This window comes from Dermochelys coriacea, chromosome 2 (assembly GCF_009764565.3).
Source record: "Dermochelys coriacea isolate rDerCor1 chromosome 2, rDerCor1.pri.v4, whole genome shotgun sequence".
Taxonomy (NCBI): Eukaryota; Metazoa; Chordata; order Testudines; family Dermochelyidae; genus Dermochelys; species Dermochelys coriacea.
The window spans coordinates 628397-650459 of NC_050069.1; the positions used below are offsets into that span (position 1 = coordinate 628397).

Consider the following 22063-nt stretch of genomic DNA (forward strand, 5'->3'; position numbering starts at 1 on the left):
GAAGGAGTGACAAAGCCCACAAACTGTCTGAATCAAGGGTAAGGCCAAAGAGTCTTGCCTTTCGTGACAGTGAGCCACCTGAGGGAAGCCTGATATTACAGAACCTGTGAAGTGGGCCACCTTGCGAAGAGGAAGTCAAGACATCTACACCAGCCTTTGACCAGTCTCCCTGCACCCAAAGAAGGTCTGCTAGTGAGAAGCACTATATCATCGTCTGGCTTCTTAATTGCAGTGCCAGCTCCTACTCTACGAGAGTCGAAGAGTTCATGAACCCCCCTGTTATATCCAATATCTTATTTTTAGTTCTTCTCTTTTTGTCTTTATTAGCTGGGAGACATCCCAGTCTTTCTATTGTCTAATTTTAGGGTGTGAAGGTATGATTGTGTGCATGAATGAGTCTGAACACCCATAAAGTCCATATGAGGAAGGTGCCAGAAAATTCCCCAGGTTTAATTAGCCTTAAACATAGCTTCATATGGGTACTCAATAAAGAGTGTTCTGTGTTCCATGTTCAAAAGTCAGAAGAAAATTAAAACTATCATATTAAATTTTAATACATAAGAGTTGTCAAACATTGGCTTATTAGAGTATTCTGTATTATATTATCTCTGTGGCGGGGGGAAGGAAAGGGTTACCCACTGCACCAAAACTGAAATCTAAGGAGGAAGTTGTATAATAGGCTCTAAGTCTGTGGCTTACACATTAGCTAATAATTCGGTTTCAGTATCAAAATATTTAACCAGCTCCAAGTTACAGATTTTATTTACTTTGGTAATTATTTAATTGGGATTTATAACCAAACAGACAGCCACTTCTTTAAATCTTAGCATTTATAAGGATTGATTATATGATGTATTAATCTGATGATTAAACTAATTTGATGATTTAATTTCAGTCAAACAGTGAGACTAACTTGATTTTCTGATTTGACCTTGATTCGATAACTGTATTGCTTTAAACTTCAATTAGTTTAATGTTAACAGTATCTTAACTTTGGTTATATGTTTTCTTGATTTTGTTTTGTTGGTTTAATTGTTTTACTAAAATTGATAACACTGATACTGAGTCACATTTCTTTCAATAAGCAACATGGGTTAAGAACCATTGAAGACCTGGGTGGATATCAGCTGGTCAACCTAAAATATCAGCTGCCCCTAATTAGCCTTGGATTCTCACACTATACTACTCTAACTAGCTATTTATTGACAACAAGGTCTGAAGATAGGCTAAAGGGAAGTCTAGTCCCAAGGCCATAAAGATGAGTTCTGTTTGCTCTCTGTGGCAGTGGTGAAGGAGCTGAGGTGGTGCACTCTCTTTTACAGAGAAAGGCAAGGACATCACCTCATGCAAGAAAACTCATGTAACCCCCCACTCCACTCCGCAACAGACATGGTCTTTCAAGGCAGTTCTGCAGCTCAGTGAGTCAGACACTGAGTCCCAAAGGTGTGATTGCACAGGCTCTTAAAAGACTAGAGTTTAACATGCCCTACCCCTCCAGCTCAGCATAAAAGAGCATTAAAATGACCAAAGCACACCTGTGTGAGCTGCTGGGAGAACAGGGCTTTCTCCTGGCCCTGCAGCCTGCTGGTGAGCAGAGCCCCTGGGGGCTAGAATGTGTGGAAGATCACTGCGGCTGCAAAGGTGTGATTTCTAGTTGAAATTAAGTGTGTATTTGGCAATTGCAGATTCAACATGCCTATGCTCTCAAGTTATGTTCCTAAGTTTGTGGCACTTTTATTGCTTTCCTCGGCTTGTACCTTTCTCAGAAATGTCTCTTTTGGGCCCTTCAGCCATTCTGTAGTGTCATTAGTCTCTGAAGGGCTTTTTCTCATTACAATAGATCCACATGGTTCTGGGGAAAAGGAACTACACTGACCTGAAAAATATTGGATACGAGATGCTGTCATAGGATAAATGTTAAGTGAAACTGTACAATGGGGTAGGTTGTGGGACAAGACGAAAAAGAACACATGCCACTGGGTGCATGGAGAAACAGACTTGGACTCCTGGATGGACATTCCACTCAGATTGCTCTTTCAGAATTTTGGGGGGTTGAATTTTTTGGCTCCTGTGAGAAGAGGGAGAAGGATCACAGAGGGAGTTGGAGAGCTAGACTGTGGTCATGAGGAGAAACATTGCTGGGCTCTAATAGGATTAGGTTTCAGAGTAGCAGCCGTGTTAGTCTGTATTCGCAAAAAGAAAAGGAGTACTTGTGGCACCTTAGAGACTAACAAATTTATTTGAGCATAAGCTTTCGTGAGCTACAGCTCACTTAATCGGTGCATCCAATGAAGTGAGCTGTAGCTCACGAAAGCTTATGCTTAAATAAATTTGTTAGTCTCTAAGGTGCCACAAGTACTCCTTTTCTTTTTGCGAATAGGATTAGGCTATCCCTCTTGGAGTCAGAAGCAGAAAGGTTACTGAGTGCTATTATCAGGTTTATGTTCTGTTTACTCAGACTAAATGAAACTTAGTGTTTTGTCAAACCCAGAAGTTGGAGGCATAGTAAACACAAGGGTTCTGAAAAGGGCTGCTGGGTCCTAGAAACAGAGCTCAGAAAAACAGCCACAATCACCTGGTATTCAGAAGCGAGTGCCCTGAGAAGATTAGAGGGTTAAAAAGGCTGTACTAGCAACCCAGAGGCACTGGTATTGAATAAGGCGTGTGCGTAGGAAGGGGCAGGTCATGATGGGCCCTCACTTGAGACTGACAAAGATTGCTCTTGCTGAAATTGTAATGTCATTGGTCTCCAGCAGGCAGAGTCACAAACCAGGCTTGCTCCGGAACAGCAATGACACACTCCAATTTCATATCTCTGTGAAAGATGAAACACACACCAGAGAGAAATGACGCTTCCAGCCCCATGGGGCTGGCAGATGGCTGCGGAACCATTAAAATGAAAATCTCTTCTGAGAACAAACACACATCCGTTCTAGTAGATCTCCACTTGCAGACCCTGCAGTTCCAAGGATGGATCCAGAGGAGTCTCCAAAGAGTAATAAAGGGAACATTTCAGAAGAAAGATGTAGCTCTGCCAGGGAGGAAATACCTGATGATAAATGACACCTAAACAAACTCACAAGGGGTACAAGCATCATGCATAGACCAACACCAAACCTGCTGTAGAGGAGCAGTTACCTGGCTCCTGGGGAAAAAGGTAGGCTGACTGGGGAAGTGGCCACAGCCGTGGCCACACCCAACCAGGCCACATCTCGCTCTGATATAAGGGCTAAGGAGTGGGAAGGACCTGGCTGCCTGGGAGTACAGGGTACCTGGGGCAGAGCTCTGCTGGGGAAGGGCAAGAGGAGCTGGGGAGCTCCAGCCTGGCAACTCTCCAGGCTGAGGGCTTGTTTAAGGCCTAAGCAGGTACCGGGGCTAAAGAGGGGTAGCCCGAGGATAGGCAAAGGCAGCAGGTCCAATCTCCTTGTCAGTGATGAATGGCCATCAAAGACTGCAGTTTCTCCCAGGGAAAGGGGGTTAGAGGATGACTGGCAGTAGCCACTGAGGCAAGGTGGGCACAGAGGGTTTGGGGTTCCCCTGGGAGGGGAGACCCAGAGTGTGGGGGTACTGTGGTAGGCAGAACCCTAAGGTAAAGGGCACCGGGGTCCGGGAGGAACTTGGGGGTCCTGAGGCAGGAGAGACACCAGCTAGCAGGAGGCGCTTCGAGGTTGGAAAGAGCTAATTCCCAGATGACCAGCAGGAGGCATGGTGCTGGTGAGTGCTCCATCTGCTACACCCACTATGGCTGAAGAGTCAAGGGCATGGACTCTATGACACTGGAAAACTATGTGAATGTCCTGACACCATGTGGCCGCCCTGCAGGTCTCAAGATAGGGACAGGTCAAGAGCTGGCTGCAGGAGTTGATATGGCTCTGACTAAGCTATAGGTCTGCCAAGAAGCAGTAAGGAAATGCTAGGGAGCCCCTAATACAAGGGAACCCCCATCCTTCCTTTTTATTCAAGTCTTCCTTCAAACTTTGCGTCTCTGCAGTCAATCATAGTCATAGACTTTAAGGCCAGAAGGGACCATCGTGATTGTGACACTCTATACCTTGGGGAAGCACCCTGTAACCCCCATATTAATCATTTGTGTATAATTGTGATATTTCATATAAAGCATGCCATGTGAAGTATCGTGGGAAAGGTTATGTTCTGCTGAAACCCACTGTTCTACCTAATGTGTGTATCATTAATGCATATAAAATTATAATAATTGTGTTGTATGGTTTTCACTAAAATATGCCATGGATTTGGGAAGCGCCCAGATACTAGCTCCCCAGAGACAATGACAAGGGAGGTAACCAACACCCTGGTGGGTGCTGAACAAACATCACCAACCATTGTCCAGCAAAGGAGTTACAATTCAATGACTCACTTGCATAAGGCCACACCAGGGGAATTGCTCAACCTTGTCTGATGACTCTGCAATATCCACCAGACATGCCTGGACTTCTGTTCTCCAAGCACATGGACTAAGGGTATAAAACAGAACACAGGGGCCCCATGCTTGGCCTTTCTCCTGCCCCCACCTATGCTGCAAGCAACAAAGACACTCAGAAGACTGACGACTCCAACAGAGGAGACTGGCCCAGGTTTCAAGGGTGAAACCTGTGTACTATGAACTGCACTATCCAGGGGGGTGAGAAAAACTGTTTAATCTAGATCAGGGTGGGCAAACTTTTTGGCCTGAGTTTCTGAAATTGTATAGAGGGCTGGTTAGGGGAGGCTGTGCCTCCCCAAACAGCCAGGCATGACCCGCCCCCCACCCCCTGACGGCCCCCCCCCAGGACTCCTGCCCCATCCAACTCCCTCTGTTCCCTGATGGCCCCCCGGGGACCCTTGCCCCATCCACCCCCCCCTCCTTCCTGACTGCCCTGCCCCGGGACCCCTGCCCCATCAAACCACCCCTACTCCATGACTGCCCCCAGACCCCTCGCCCTAACTGCCCCCCCCCACCCCATCCAACCCCTCCTCTCCTTCCTGACTGCCCCCCCGGGACCCGTTCAACCCCTGTTCCCTGCCCTCTGACTGCCCTGACCCCATCCAACCCCCCTGCTCCCTGCCCCCTTTCCACACTGCCTGGAGCACCGGTGGCTGGCAGCACGGCTGCATCAGGAGAGGCAGCCGCGCTGCGCAGCACAGAGCACCGGATCAGGCCGGGCTCTGCAGCCCCGCCGCCCAGAGCATTGCACCGCGTGGCGGCTGGCTGCGAGGGAGGGGGGACAGCCTCCTGGGCCAGGAGCTCAGGGGCTGGGCAGGACGGTCCTACAGGCCAGATGTGGCCTGCAGGCCGTAGTTTGCCCACCTCTTATCTAGATGTTGCCCAGCCTAATAGGGTTGAGAGTTTAGACTGCATACTTATATTTTATCTTATTTTGGTAACTAACTGACTTTTTGCCTATCACTTATAATTTATCTTTTGGAGTCAATAAACTTGTTTTCCCGTTTATCTTTACCAATGAGTTTGCCTGAAGTGTTTGATATGTCCTGCTTTGAGCAGGGGGTTGGACTAGATGACCTCCTGAGGTCCCTTCCAACCCTGATAGTCTATAAATCTGCTCAGGTTTACAAAGGCTGGTGTATATCCACTTTCCATTGATGAAGTGATGAACCAAATAAAAAACTTGCATTACTCATCTTGAGCAGTACAAGACAATATATTAGTGAGATACAAGGCTGGGAGCTTGAGGAATTGGGCTGATGTCTTTCTGTGTGTGATTCATGAGTGGCTTTGGGAGCATTCATGCAATCTAACGGGTGTGGGGGTCCATAAGTGGTTGTGCTGAGTGATTACAGCACCCAGAGGGGTTTGCATCACATCACTAGAAAAGCATTGTGAGAGACAGCCCAGGCTGGAGAGTTAAAGGGGATCAACGATCCCACACCCCCAGGCTACACCCCAGGGATCCTGTCACAGTGATCATGGAGTTTGACCTCCTGCACATCACAGGCCCCAGAACCTCACTCCTGTAATGGACCCTTAACCTCTGGCTGAGTTACTGACGGCCTCAAATCATGATTTAAAGACTTCAAGTTATAGAGAATCCACCATTTACTCTAGCTTAACCGAGTAAGTGACCATGCCCCATCCTGCATGGGAAGGGCACCAAGTTGAGAGAATAAATGGTTATAAATTGTTTTAAATTAAGATTATTGGCACTACATGCCTAAAATCCCCCAAGTGAACAAAAATGCTAAAGATTCCTGGGCTCAAAAGCCTGTTGTCCAGACCCTCATAATCTGCTTCCCTTATCAGCTTAAGATTTTTGTCCAAATCTTCAAAGCAATTAATGGGTCACGTCTCAAATACATTAGAGACCTCGCATGCAAACTGCCAAGATTGATTATTTTTCCCCCCAACATAACCAGACTGATATTCATAGCATCCTCCATTCCTTTTAAACCCTATCCCTTAAAAAAACAAAAAACAAAAGACCTACCCCATGCAGAGCTTTGTATCATTTCAAAAGGGAGGAGTATCACAGAAGTACACAAAGTCCATAAGAATCTTGATTTTTGCCAATCTATTTTATATGGCAGATGGTCAGCTATCACAGTGATTGACAGTAATATAAATAAGACGATAATGGCCATATTGGGTCAGACCCAATGGTCCATCTAGCCCAATATCCTGTCTTCTGACAGCGGCCCGTGACAGACACTTCAGAGGGAACAAACAGAACAGCGCAATTATCAAGTGATCCAGCCCCTGTTGTCCAAGCCCAGCTTCTGGCAGTCCGAGATTTAGGAACGCCCAGGGCAGGGGACTACATCCCTGACCACTTTGGCTAATAGGCACTGATGGACCTATCCTTCATGAACTTATCTAGTTCTTTTTTGAACCCAGTTATATTTTTGGCTTTCACAACATTCCACAGCAATGAATTCTACAGGTTGACTGCGTTGTGTGAAGAAGTACTTCCTTATATTTGTTTTAAACCTGCTGTCTATTAATTTAATTGGTGACCCCTCGTAAGGCCCGTGGGTCTAGAATCGTGGACCTGCAGATCTGCCAGGCAGCGGGAATCTTCATGCTGCCACCTAGCTGCAGCTGTAATCAGCCTGTGCTCCAATGCCCATGACCTGTTGTGGACACAGACCATGGGAAGTCCTGCCTTAAGGGGTCTGACCGGCAGCAGCCCATGGCTTCTGATTGGCTGCCTGCCCTATATAATCCTAAAGTGCATTCCAGGAAGTGTTCAGGCATGAGTGTGATATTAGTGTAGCTGTCATAATCATTTCTTGCTCCTGAACTTCTGGTTTCAACTGCAGCTTGATTTGGACTTTGCCTTCTGACATGGACACTGAAATCAGACCCTTGGTATCGATCCTGGCCTGGAACCTGACTACGCACTCCTACACTCCTCCCTGTCTCAGGTTTGCCCCTCCTTTAACCATTGGTCCTGATTGCCTGTGGTGGGATCCTGACACCCCTGGTTCTTGTGTTGTGTGAAGGGGTAAATCACATGTCCTTATTCACTTTCTCAGCCCCGTTATGATTTGATCGATATCCCTCGTCTCCCCCCCACTCGTCTCTCTTCTCAGCTGATCAGTCCCTATCTTTTTAATTGCTCCTCATGTGGAAGCTGTTCCATCCCCTGCATCATTAAGGTGAAGATTTTGTCATGGTTATTTTTAGTAAAACTCACGAACAGGTCACGGGCAATAAACAAAAATTCACGGTAACCGTGACCTGTCTCTGACTTTTGCTGCTGCAGCTCCATGGTTTTTCCTGCTACCATGGTGGCTGGAAGCTGTGGGGTTCCCCTCCCCCCACGCATGCAAGGCTGTCGCCTGTCGCTGGAACCCTGAGGAGGCCATCGCTGGAACTGCTGGGGCCCCTCTGGCTGCCAGCTCCAGTCCTGTAGCCCCAAGGGCCAAAGCAGAAAATTTCACAGAGTTCTCTGGTTTCAGAGTAGCAGCCGTGTTAGTCTGTATTCGCAAAAAGAAAAGGAGTACTTGTGGCACCTTAGAGACTAACAAATTTATTAGAGCATAAGCTTTCGTGAGCTACAGCTCACTTCATCGGATGCATTTGGTGGAAAAAACAGAGGAGAGATTTATATACACACACACAGAGAACATGAAACAATGGGTTTATCATACACACTGTAAGGAGAGTGATCACTTAAGATAAGCCATTCAGGGGATACCATCTTAGGGCCTAATCACATCAGCCACACTATCAGAGGCTCGTTCACCTGCGCATCTACCAATGTGATATATGCCATCATGTGCCAGCAATGCCCCTCTGCCATGTACATTGGCCAAACTGGACAGTCTCTACGTAAAAGAATGAATGGACACAAATCAGACGTCAAGAATTATAACATTCAAAAACCAGTTGGAGAACACTTCAATCTCTCTGGTCACTCGATCACAGACCTAAGAGTGGCTATACTTCAACAAAAAAGCTTCAAAAACAGACTCCAACGAGAGACTGCTGAATTGGAATTAATTTGCAAACTGGATACAATTAACTTAGGCTTGAATAGAGACTGGGAATGGATGAGTCATTACACAAAGTAAAACTATTTCCCCATGGTATTTCTCCCTCCCACCCCACCCCCCACTGTTCCTCTGATATTCTTGTTAACTGCTGGAATTAGCCTACCTGCTTGTCACCATGAAAGGTTTTCCTCCTTCCCCCCCCTGCTGTTGGTGATGGCTTATCTTAAGTGATCACTCTCCTTACAGTGTGTATGATAAACCCATTGTTTCATGTTCTCTGTGTGTGTGTATATAAATCTCTCCTCTGTTTTTTCCACCAAATGCATCCGATGAAGTGAGCTGTAGCTCACGAAAGCTTATGCTCTAATAAATTTGTTAGTCTCTAAGGTGCCACAAGTACTCCTTTTCTTTTTACAGAGTTCTCTGGAAGTCATCGATTCCATGATCTCCGTGACATAAACACAGCCTTACTAATCATTTTTGTTGCCCTTCTCTGTACCTTTTTCCAATTCTAATGCATCTTTTTTTTGAAATGGGGTGACCAGAACTGCATGCAGTATTTGAGGTGTGAGCGTACCATGGATTTATATAGTGGCATTATGGATTTTTTTGTCTTATTATCTATCCCTTTCCTAATTGCTCCTGACTGCTGCTGCACATTGAGCAGATGTTTTCAGACATCTATCCACAATGATTCCAAGATCTCTTTCTTGAGCAATAATAGCTAATTTAGACACCATCATTTTGTATGTATAGTTGGGATTATTTTTTCCAGTGTGCATTACTTTGCACTTAGATAGGTAAAGGAATGTTTGGATTGAGATTCAGCATCTTGTACCAGGACCTGCAGTTGTGTCTCCTTAAAATATGGACAGATATGAGTTGTATGTTCCCACCTTTGACTTTACTAGCTGTATGCAGTTAATGGTGCTGTTTGGAGAGAACTGATCATCTTGGAGCTCCCATCTAATCCAGAGAACAGAGGCTTCTGCTCTTAGACTGGAGGCCTGCCTTGTGATTGAGGCACAAGTATAGTGAAGAGCAGCATGAAACCATGTTACAGATGCTGGAATAGTCCCAATGAAGCAAGGGAAAAGAGGTATGGGAAGACGAAAAAAGAGGGTCTGGAGAGCTGGGGATATTGGTGAGCAGAGAGAGCTGATACCCCAGAGGTGAGGAGAGGACCCAGAGCTTCCTGTGGGAAGTAGTGCTCTGGTTAGGGCAATTCTGCGGCATTTGCCTCAGAATTCACCACCTTGGTCAAGACATTGTCAAGGTCAGAATGTCAGTGTTAAAATGCTCTCACCACTTTCTCCATTTCTTCTCTCTCCCACTGAGTCGCCTCCCTCACCATCTCCATCTCCTGGGAACAAAGGGAAAGATAAGAGGGCCAGATCCTAAAATGACCCCTGCTCTAGGGGCAGCACCATCACCCCAAAGGAGAAGATATGAGAGTCACATCCCTGAGTCCTTCTGGGAGAAGCATTACCACCCTTCCAATCTTATGGAAACAGCAGGTGCACAGGAGCTATGGGGAGGAGTGAAATCTTCTACCATGGTGCAGGCTCCATAGGCCAATGCAAAATACTGCAGAGCTTCAGAGACCATTCTGCCCTATCCCAATCTCCTGAAGGTAGTTACAGCACCCACCTTTTGTAGGATCTCCAGCTCCTCTGGGGTCAGGTCACGGTCAATGGAGGAGATGCTTTCCAGGCTATTCTTGCGACCAATGCCAGCGGCAAAGGGGTTGGCAATGATTCCTGGGGACAGCTGCAAAAAAGAAGGTAACATCATATGTCAGGAACACCCAGTGCCTTAGACCACAGAGACCCCCACCTGTCCCCTGGGTACTCAGAGCACAGAGATGATCCCGCCCAACAGACCACAGTCATGTACCTCTTGAGACCCTTCCCATCCCCTAGGGCACCGAGACCACCTCACACATGTGCACAAGGGCACTCAGAATATGGAGACAAACATTCCAACCCCCAGTGTCACACAGGGACATTTTGAGAAAGGGTTCTGACTTGCCCAGGCACCCTCACAGGACGGGGGAGGGGAAGGGCGCAGAGGGATTCTGAGCAACCCTGGCCCCTCACAAGGCAGGAAGATGTCAGATGAGAGGTCTGACACAGCCAGGCCCAAACAGGTATGTCACCATCTTCTCAAGATTTCACCAAAGAGGATCATGTGTGGTCTCTGCCAAAAGCTAAGAACTAGCTGATTGTCATGGTTATTGCGAGATCTTGGTATGGAAAACAATTTTAGAGCTATGTAACATGTAGAGCAGAGGTAGTCAATAGGCAGACCGCGGGCCAAATCTGGACTGCCAGCTGCTTTTGAATGGACCCCCGAAATCTTTTTATTTACTTATTGTTATCAATATTGTTTTTTTAAATTTCCTCTGGAGTCTGAACCTAGACCAAGAAATTTGGACCTTGACAAAACATAATTAACTAACCGTGATGTAAAGTATTATGTTCCAGATCTGTTCGGAATGAAACCTATTATCTGAAGCAGGTGAGACTCTTTGGCCTTACCCTTGGCCCCTCATGGCAGTGGTATGAGGCTCTGACTGACCTTTGCCTGTCGTGGGACGAGAGGAGGGAGTTCTGACTGACTATAAGGTGGATAGAAAGCTGTCTAGATTGTCGGGCTCAATGGGTAGTGATCAACAGCTCCATGTCTAGTTGGCAGCCAGTATCAAACGGAGTGCCCCAAGGGTCAGTCCTTGGGCCGGTTTTGTTCTATGTTTTTTATTAACGATTGGATGATGGGATGGATTGCACCCTCAGCAAGTTCGCAGATAACACTAAGCTGGGGGGAGAGGTAGATAAGCTGGAGGGTAGGGAGAGGGTCCAGAGTGACCTAGACAAATTGGAGGATTGGGCCAAAAGAAATCTGATGAGGTTCAACAAGGACAAGTGCAGAGTCCTGCACTTAGGAAGGAAGAATTCCATGCACCGCTACAGGCTGGGGACTGACTGGCTAAGCGGCAGTTCTGCAGAAAAGGACCTGGGAATTACAGTGGACGAGAAGCTGGATATGAGTTAGCAGTGTGACCTTGTTGCCAAGAAGGCCAACAGCATATTGGGCTGTATTAGTAGGAGCATTGCCAGCAGATCGAGGGAAGTGATTACTCCCCTCTATTCAGCACCAGTGAGGCCACACCTGGAGTATTGGGTCCAGTTTTGGGCCCCCCACTACAGAAGGGATGTAGACTAATTGGAGAGCAGGGGTGGCCAACCTGAGGCTCCGGAGCCGCACGTGGCTCTTCAGAGGTTAATATGCAGCTCCTTGCATAGGTGCTGACTCTGAGGCTGGAGCTACAGATGCTAACTTTCCAATGTATTGTGGGGTGCTTACTGCTCAACCCCCTGCTCTGCCCCAGGTCCTGCCACCACTCCACCCCTTCCCACAAGGTTCCTGCCTCTTCCCCTGAGCCTGCCATGCCCTCGCTCCGCCCCCATCCCCACAAGAGCCTCCTGCGCACTGCAAAACAGCTGACTATGGCGGGTGGGAGGCTTGCGGAGAGAGGGGGAGGCGCTGATTGGCGGGGCTGGGGTGGGGTAGCAGATGGGGGGCTACTGACGTATTACTGTGGCTCTTTGGCAATGTTCACTGGTAAATTCTGGCTCCTTCTCAGGTTCTGGTTGGCCACCCCTGTTGGAGAGAGTATAGCAGAGGGCAATGAAAATGATTAGAGGGCTGGAGCACATGACTTACGAGGAGAGGCTGAGGGAACTGGGGTTATTTAGTCTACAGAAGAGAAGAGAGAGGGGAGATTTGATAACAGGCTTCAACTACCTGAAGGGGGGTTCCAAAGAGGATGGATCTAGGCTGTTCTCAGTGGTGGCAGATGACAGAACAAGAAGCAATGGTCTCAAGTTGCAGTGGGGGAGGTCTAGGTTGGATATTAGGAAACACTATTTCACTAGGAGAGTGGTGAGTACTGGAATGCGTTACCTAGGGAGGTGGTGGAATCTCCTTCCTTAGAAGTTTTTAAGGTCAGGCTTGACAAAGCCCTGGCTGGGATGATTTAATTGGTGTTGGTCCTGCTTTGAGCAGGGGGTTGGACTAGATGACCTCCAGAGGACTCTTCCAACTCTGATCTTCTATGATTCTATGACGGGCCCTGGCCCTTCGTTAAGAGGGGGAGGAGGCTCTGACTAGTTCTGACCCCTAGTGGCAGGGGAGGGGACTCTGGCAAGCTTGGGGAAGAGGGGCTCTGACCGTCCCATGCGCATCGTGGGGGGGGAGGGGGGGCGCTGACCGTCCCTGGCCCCTCATGGCTGGGAGGGTTCCCCAGAGACAGCTCCTCAGCTGTCAGAAGGACAAAGGAACTGAGTGTCAGGGGAATAGCAACATTATTGTACCAGCAGCTGGGCCGCACCACTCAGCCGGCAGCGTTGGAATGTTCCACCTGTTGACATTGGGCGGGAGAAAAGGGGAGCTCTCCTAAACTCTCTAGCAGTGTGATTTGCAGCCCAACTGGCACTGGATGCCAAAGACCTCAGAGTGCATCTCCTGTGGCGATGTCTCCTCTAGGCCCTGCACGCCCAGCAGTCTGTGCTGGGGATGTGTGTACCAGGGAGCGCCAGGCTTGGGGGAGCAAGAGCCATTCAGTAACTCTGCAGAGTGCAGGCCCATGGCTGTGTAAGGACGACTGTGTGTGCACTCACTGCAGCCCTCCCCTGCACCTGCCAAGGGCATTGTGACAACTTGGCAGCGCTGGGAAAATGTGCACTCTGAGGCTAGATTTCCTCACACTGCCCTTTCTGCCCATAAAGTTACCAGCCCTGACTGACACCTTCCATCATTGTCATTGATAGCTTTCCCCCCCCGAACTGCTGAGGAGTGAAACACCAGGCTGGGCACTGACTTCTTGAGGTCTCTGTCCTGTGCAGGTATATTTTGATTACTCTTCCAACAGTTATGCCACGCCACATGATTTTGGGATTGGGACAGGATGGCAGCAACAGAAATGGTTACTTACTGTAACTGTGGTTCTTCAAGATGTAATGCAGACATGTATTTCCACTTAGGTGTGTGCATGCCCAGTGCTGGAGCTGGAAAATTTTGCTTGAATCTCATGGCCATAGCCTCTCCCCTAACCATATGAGGCGGCGGCCTGATCCTCCTCAATTCCTTTGCACCAAACACCAAGATGAGACTCCGATGCAGAGGGGCCGGAGAGTGGGTCAGGGAATACACATCTGCATCACAATGCAAAGAACCACAGTTACATGAAGTAACCATTTCTTCTTCTTTCAGTAGATGCAGCTGTCTATTATACTTAGGTGACGCTCAAGCAGTACACCCCCAGGAGGGGGCGCTCGGAGTCTATGTAAGCAAGAATCACAGGACCATCCTATCAAAGCTTGCATCTGCCCTGGATGATGCAGTGATTGCATAATGGTTCATGAATGTAGGTATGGATGACCATGCAGCAGCCCTGCAAATGTCCAAGATGAAAACCTCACTGAGGAAAGCTATGGGCATTGCTCGTGCTCTTGTAGAATGAGCTCACACCCACTGAGGAGACGTAGCCAAAGCTATTTCATATGCCGTCTTGATGCAGGATGTTTTCCATTTAGAGATCATCTGTGAAGAGACTGCCTGATCCTTTATGTGATCTGCATATGACACAAACAGGCGAAGTGAAGCACAAAACTGTTTAGTCTTGTCCAGATAGAAGGCTAGACGTGGCCTGACATCTAACGGATGGAGACACTGCTCCTCCAGAGATGGATGTGGTTCAGGGAAGAATACAGGTAAATATACCTCCTGGTTCAAATGAAATTGAGAAACCACTTAAAACAACAATTTTGGGCGTGGTCATAAAGTCACTTTGTCTCTGGAGAACTGTGTATTCACCGCTGGGGAACTCAAGATGGGTTCACATCAGAGCCTGCAACTCACAGACTCTTCTTGTGGATGTTATCTCTACCAGGAATTCAGTTTTTGATACAAAAGTGGAAAGGGACAAGATATGGGCTTGAACAGAGGTCCCGTCAAAGCTGCTACGCCCGCGTTAAAATCTCACAGAGAAATTGGCTCTTAGATCAGAAGAAGATGTAGATGAAGGAGCCCTTTTAAGAATCTTATTATCATGGCACTGGAGAAGACTGATCTACCCTGAACAGGGGAATGAAAGCCAGATGCACTTTCAATGAACTAAGTGCAAGCCCCAACGACTGAAGGAGCAGCAGGTACTCTCATATGTCCTACATAAAAGCTAAAGATCACACTGAAAACTGCTTCCATTTAGCTGAAGAGGCCATTCTGGTAGTGGGCTTTCTACTGTTAAGCAGGACTGCCTGGACAGCTGCTGAACTTCCTCCTTATTCAGCCATGCAGAAGCCATGCCATGAGACGCAGGAAGCTGAGCACGGGATGCAAGGTACAGCCGTGATTAAGCTGGGATGGAGAGGAAGTGGTATTGGAGGCTGAATAGATAGTGTGAAAAGGCCGAGAACCAGCACTGCCTGAGAATGAGAATCTGCCTTCAGCTAAGGATGACTTCTCGGATGATTGGGAGAAAAGCATACAGGAGAGCCGACTGCCAGCAGAGGTGGAAAGCGTCAGACAAAGAGCCTGGAGTGAGGCCCCCTCGACAGCAGAACAATGACATTTCCTGTTGTCCCTTGTAGCAAATAGATCAATTATCAGGATGTCCCAAGCTGCGAAGATAAACCAGAGGACACTTGTCTTCAGGGTGTACTTGTGACTCAAGGAAAAATTCCTGCTGAGATGATACAAATGCACAAAGCCTTGGAAACAAGCAGGGAGAACTGGAGGTCCTGGTGATGTCAAGGAATTATGACGTGATTGGAATAACAGAGACTTGGTGGGATAACTCACATGACTGGAGTACAGTCATGGATGGTTATAAACTGTTCAGGAAGGACAGGCAGGGCAGAAAAGGTGGGGGAGTAGCACTATATGTAAGGGAGCAGTATGACTGCTCAGAGCTCCGGTACGAAACTGTGGAAAAACCTGAGTGTCTCTGGATTAAGTTTAGAAGTGTGTGCAACAAGAGAGATGTCATGGTGGGAGTCTGCTATAGACCACCGGACCAGGGGGATGAGGTGGATGAGGCTTTCTTCCGGCAACTCACGGAAGCTACTAGATCGCATGCCCTGATTCTCATGGGTGACTTTAATTTTCCTGATATCTGCTGGGAGAGCAATACAGCGGTGCATAGACAATCCAGGAAGTTTTTGGAAAGCGTAGGGGACAATTTCCTGGTGCAAGTGCTAGGGGAGCCAACTAGGGGGAGCGCTTTTCTTGACCTGCTGCTCACAAACCGGGTAGAATTAGTGGGGGAAGCAAAAGTGGATGGGAATCTGGGAGGCAGTGACCATGAGTTGGTTGAGTTCAGGATCCTGACGCAGGGAAGAAAGGTAAGCAGCAGGATACGGACCCTGGACTTCAGGAAAGCAGACTTTGACTCCCTCAGGGAACAGATGGCCAGGATCCCCTGGGGGACTAACATGAAAGGGAAGGGAGTCCAGGAGAGCTGGCTGTATTTCAAGGAATCCCTGTTGAGGTTACAGGGACAAACCATCCCGATGAGTCGAAAGAATAGTAAATATGGCAGGCGACCAGCTTGGCTTAATGGTGAAATCCTAGCGGATCTTAAACATAAAAAAGAAGCTTACAAGAAGTGGAAGGTTGGACATATGACCAGGGAAGAGTATAAAAATATTGCTCGGGCATGTAGGAAAGATATCAGGAGGGCCAAATCGCACCTGGAGCTGCAGCTAGCAAGAGATGTCAAGAGTAACAAGAAGGGTTTCTTCAGGTATGTTGGCAACAAGAAGAAAGCCAAGGAAAGTGTGGGCCCCTTACTGAATGAGGGAGGCAAGCTAGTGACAGAGGATGTGGAAAAAGCTAATGTACTCAATGCTTTTTTTGCCTCTGTTTTCACTAACAAGGTCAGCTCCCAGACTGCTGTGCTGGGCATCACAAAATGGGGAAGAGATGGCCAGCCCTCTGTAGAGATAGAGGTGGTTAGGGACTATTTAGAAAAGCTGGACGTGCACAAGTCCATGGGGCCGGACAAATTGCATCCGAGAGTGCTGAGGGAATTGGCGGCTGTGATTGCAGAGCCCTTGGCCATTATCTTTGAAAACTCGTGGCGAACGGGGGAAGTCCCGGATGACTGGAAAAAGGCTAATGTAGTGCCCATCTTTAAAAAAGGGAAGAAGGAGGATCCTGGGAACTACAGGCCGGTCAGCCTCACCTCAGTCCCTGGAAAAATCATGGAGCAGGTCCTCAAAGAATCAATCCTGAAGCACTTAGAGGAGAGGAAAGTGATCAGGAACAGTCAGCATGGATTCACCAAGGGAAGGTCATGCCTGACTAATCTAATCGCCTTTTATGATGAGATTACTGGTTCTGTGGATGAAGGGAAAGCAGTGGATGTATTGTTTCTTGACTTTAGCAAAGCTTTTGACACGGTCTCCCACAGCATTCTTGTCAGCAAGTTAAGGAAGTATGGGCTGGATGAATGCACTATAAGGTGGGTAGAAAGCTGGCTAGATTGTCGGGCTCAACGGGTAGTGATCAATGGCTCCATGTCTAGTTGGCAGCCGGTGTCAAGTGGAGTGCCCCAGGGGTCGGTCCTGGGGCCCGTTTTGTTCAATATCTTCATAAATGATCTGGAGGATGGTGTGGATTGCACTCTCAGCAAATTTGCGGATGATACTAAACTGGGAGGAGTGGTAGATACGCTGGAGGGGAGGGATAGGATACAGAAGGACCTAGACAAATTGGAGGATTGGGCCAAAAGAAATCTAATGAGGTTCAATAAGGATAAATGCAGGGTCCTGCACTTAGGATGGAAGAATCCAATGCACCGCTACAGACTAGGGACCGAATGGCTCGGCAGCAGTTCTGCGGAAAAGGACCTAGGGGTGACAGTGGACGAGAAGCTGGATATGAGTCAGCAGTGTGCCCTTGTTGCCAAGAAGGCCAATGGCATTTTGGGATGTATAAGTAGGGGCATAGCGAGCAGATCGAGGGACGTGATCGTTCCCCTCTATTCGACACTGGTGAGGCCTCATCTGGAGTACTGTGTCCAGTTTTGGGCCCCACACTACAAGAAGGATGTGGATAAATTGGAAAGAGTACAGCGAAGGGCAACAAAAATGATTAGGGGTCTAGAGCACATGACTTACGAGGAGAGGCTGAGGGAGCTGGGATTGTTTAGTCTGCAGAAGAGAAGAATGAGGGGGGATTTGATAGCTGCTTTCAACTACCTGAAAGGGGGTTTCAAAGAGGATGGCTCTAGACTGTTCTCAATGGTAGCAGATGACAGAACGAGGAGTAATGGTCTCAAGTTGCAATGGGGGAGGTTTAGATTGGATATTAGGAAAAACTTTTTCACTAAGAGGGTGGTGAAACACTGGAATGCGTTACCTAGGGAGGTGGTAGAATCTCCTTCCTTAGAGGTTTTTAAGGTCAGGCTTGACAAAGCCCTGGCTAGGATGATTTAACTGGGACTTGGTCCTGCTTTGAGCAGGGGGTTGGACTAGATGACCTTCTGGGGTCCCTTCCAACCCTGATATTCTATGATTCTATGATTCTATGATTCTGGATTATGGACAAGTGAACAGCTCTCAGAATAATGTTCTCTTCAGGGCAGAATTCCCATAATCTGATTGCCTCTCAGCAGAGTAGCCTGGAGTGCGCTACTCCGTGATTGTTCACATAATACATTGTGGTGGTATTGTCAGTAAGTATGTGAACCTCTAAGCCTCTGATATGGTCCCAAAAAGTATGACATGCATTGCAGAGGGCCTGAAATGCCATTCTTTTTAGGTGACAAATCTGAGGAACTGTCCCAGATTGAGGTGTCATTAGAGGAGGTTTTGGAACAAATTGATAAACTAAACAGTAATAAGTCACCAGGACCAGATGGGATTCACCCAAGAGTTCTGAAGGAACTCAAATGTGAAATTGCAGAAATACTAACTGTAGTCTGTAACTTGTCATTTAAATCAGCTTCTGTACCAAATGACTGAAGGATAGCTAATGTGACGCCAATTTTTAAAAAGGGCTCCAGAGGTGATCCTGGCAATTACAGGGCGGTAAACCTGACTTCAGTACTGGGCAAACTGGTTAAAACTATAGTAAAGAACAAAATTGTCAGACACATTGATGAATATAATTTGTTGGGGAAGAGTCAACATAGTTTTCGTAAAGAGAAATCATGCCTCGCCAATCTACTAGAATTCTTTGATGGGGTCAACAAGCATGTGGACAAGGGGGATCCAGTGTATTTAGATTTTCAGAAAGCCTTTGACAAGGTCCCTCACCAAAGTTCTCTTAAGTCCTAGGCAGATTGCGAAGAGCTAAAAAAAGGATCTCTCAAAACTAGGTGAGACTTGGCAACAAAATGGCAGATGAAATTCAGTGTTGATAAATACAAAGTAATGCACAAAGAAAAACATAATCCCAACTTTACGTACAAAATTATGGAGTCTAAATTAGCTGTTACCACTCAAGAAAGAGATCTTGGAGTCATTGTGGATAGATCTCTGAAAACATCCACTCAATGGGTAGCGGCAGTCAAAAATGCAAACAGAATGTTGGGAATCATTAAGAAAGGGACACATAATAAGACCGAAAATATCATACTGTCTCTATATAAATCCATTGTATGCCCACATCTTGAATAATGCATGCAGATGTGGTCGCCCCATCTCAAAAAAGATATATTGGAATTGGAAAAGGTTCAGAAAAGGGCAACAAAAATTTATTAGGGATATGAAACGGGTTGCCAGATGAGGAGAGATTAATTAGACTGGGACTTTTCAACTTGGAAAAGAGGCGACTAAGGTAGGAAGTAGCCCAGGGAAAACAGTCTTCAGTTTGGTGGTATTGTGGCTTAACAGCCAGTCAGTGTGTTGCAGAAGGATCCCTGCTGACCCAGAGGCGGAACACCCCGCCACTGTTAGAGCCCTGGGCTGGGACATAGTGGAGACGGGTGGGCCTTCGTCCCCCTACCCCTACCACCCCGCCCGTGGGGTGGCAGCCTCCCCACCATAGGCTATGAAGCCTGGGTTTGTCTGCCACCTGCCACAGCCAGGACAACAGCATGCTTGTTAGCTCTCCCCTGCCTAAGGGTTAGAACTTAAGAATGGCCATACTGGATCAGACCAAAGGTCTATCCAGCCCAGTATTCTGTCTGCTGACAGTGGCCAATGCCAGGTGCCCCAGAGGGAGTGAACCTAACAGGTAATGATCAAGTGATCTCTCTCCTGCCCAATTACAGGCCTGAGCCTACAGACTGCTCATTAGCTCAGCCCCACCCAAGGGCTAGAGTCAATAGACTGCCTGAGGGCCTATTTACTATTTGGGATTCCACCCTGTTATGAAAGCCAAGACACTACAGCCTATTCTGCTAATTCCCCTGATGCCAGGCTATGATCCCAGCAATGCAGTGAGGCAGTGTGGCCTCCCTCCAAACCAGGATGGGTAGGGACGACTGCGATACCACTACAGGCCCCAATGAACTCAATTTTCTGAGTGGGAGCCAACATTCCCTTTGCAGTGTTTAACCTGAGACCAAGACAGTTGAGCAAGTGCAGTGTGGTGCCAACATGAGCAATAAGTTCCTCTCTGGATCTACCCTTTAGTAACCAGTCATCCATATGCAGGATTGTGTGAATTCCTTTCTTCCTGAGATATGCCATGATAACCACCATGCATTTGGTAAAAATCCAGGGGGCAGAAGAAAGGCTGAATGGGAGGGCTGTGTACTGAATATGGTGCTCCGTCATGACAAATTGAAGGAACTGTCTGTGGTGAAAGGAGGCATCCTGAATGGCCAGAGCAGCAAACCAGTCATTCTGAGACAATGCATCGAGGACAGTCAATAGAGTGACCATTTGGAATCTCATGCACCTGATATATTTGCTGAGGCCACGAAGGTTGAGGATGGGTCTTACCCCTCCTGTGGCTTTTGGCACCAGAAAGTACTGGAAGTAGAAGCCATGACCCTGGTGTTCTGGCGGAAGCTCCTCTGATGCTCCCAGAGTCAGCAGAGAGCAGACTTCCTCAAGGAGCAGTATCTCATGAGAGGAGTCCCTGAAGAGAGACAGGGACGGAGGGTGGGGAGAAGCTGTGGAGAGAAACAGGATGTCATAGCCTGATCTGGTGGTGCTTAGAAATCAGCTGCTGGTTATGGAGCCTCAAGCATTCTGACCCCAAAGAGGGGGATAGGGAGAGAGGAGTAACAATTGGAACAGTGCTCTGGACCAACAAGTCAAAATGAGTGATTGGAGGGCATCAGGGGAGGGCGTGTGGACTGGCCAACCCAAGCCCAACTGCTTCATCCTGTGGGATCTCTTCCCCTTTCTGGGGTAGCCCCGTTGTCTTGGAAGAGGGGAGGGCTGGCCAAACAGGTGCTGGGGACAATACATCTGCTGGTGTTGCTCTTGAATACCACAGTGGTGCACCTGCAGGATAGCCCTGGAGTCCTTGAAGAAGTGCAGCATCTCATCTGTCTTGTCTGAGAACAGCAGTGGTACAAAGGGCAAATCCTCAATGGCTTGCTGGACACTGGGACAATACTTGAATTCTGCAGCCAGGAAGCCCAGCTAATGGTGACCACGTAGGCTATCATCCTGGCCAAGGTGTCCACAACGTCTAGGTTGGACTGCAAGTATGCCTTAGCCACTAAGCAGCCTTTGGTGACAAATGCCTGAAATTACTCTCGCAAGGCCTCAGGCAGATGGTCTGCGAATTTCAACACAGATGTCCAGTTCATAAAATCGTAGTTGGACAGCAAGTCTTGCTAATTAGCAATTAGCATCTGTAAGGCAGATGAGGTATAAATCTTCCTGCCCAGGACGTCCGATCATTTAGAATCCCTATCCTTGGGGATGGACTTAACCCTGCTCTGCCGGGCTCTGTTCACCGTGGTTGCAACCAGAGAATTTGGGGCTGGATGGGAGTAAAATCCCTCAAATACCTGCACAGGAAGAAAGTAGCGCTTTTCCATGCACTTAGTCACTTAGATGGTACTGAAGCCAGTATGCTTTGGAGGGCTTTACCAGGTCCAAGGAGCGTATCATTAATAGGGAGGGTGATTCTCCCAGGGGCAGACAGTTGCAGGATATCCACTAATTTGTGGGTGTTCTGCAAGAACTCCTCTTGGATACCTAGGGAAGCAGCTAAGCATTGCAAAAGAACTTGGTACACTTTGAAACCCCGTGGTACTGAAGGGGAGGAAAAGCCCAGCAGCATGGGAATCATCTGGAGACAAAGACAAGGCCATCAACTGAGCCAGAGCCAGATCCTTTTCCAGGGCTGACGGGCCGAAACGGGATGACTCTGTAGGCTCTGCAGAGAAGGCAAATGTGGTAAGAAGGAACTGAGGGATGCCAGCTCATATAGTCAGGGGAAGGGATATGGCTATGAGGCATCCTGGAGAGCAAAACTGTTTGGCTGCGGTGCATGGGGTGTACTCACACCTAAGTGGAATGCATGGCTGCATTACTCGAAGAAGAAGCCTCTCGTGTTCTGTCGGACAGGGTTACCCTAAGAATGAATGCTGGGTTGGTTCTGAGGACCACCTCATCCCAATGGAAAGTGCAGT

The 22063-nt window shown here is 47.8% G+C and overlaps 1 protein-coding gene across 32 annotated transcripts in view; it reads right to left on the bottom strand.

Moving 5' to 3' along the window:
* The window catches only part of SCRIB (scribble planar cell polarity protein), a 247753-nt gene that overhangs the window by 117845 nt on the left and 107845 nt on the right, over positions 1 to 22063 (bottom strand). For 28 of the 32 annotated variants that reach the window (XM_043507163.1, XM_043507170.1, XM_043507166.1 and 25 more), the window contains 2 exons: positions 10102 to 10221; positions 9758 to 9814 (listed from right to left, as the gene is read on the bottom strand). In XM_043507163.1, the coding sequence (XP_043363098.1) occupies positions 9758 to 9814; positions 10102 to 10221 (177 nt within the window). The remainder of the gene's footprint in view (positions 1 to 9757; positions 9815 to 10101; positions 10222 to 22063) is intronic. The other 4 variants (XM_043507172.1, XM_043507173.1, XM_043507182.1 and 1 more) reach the window with 1 other exon arrangement.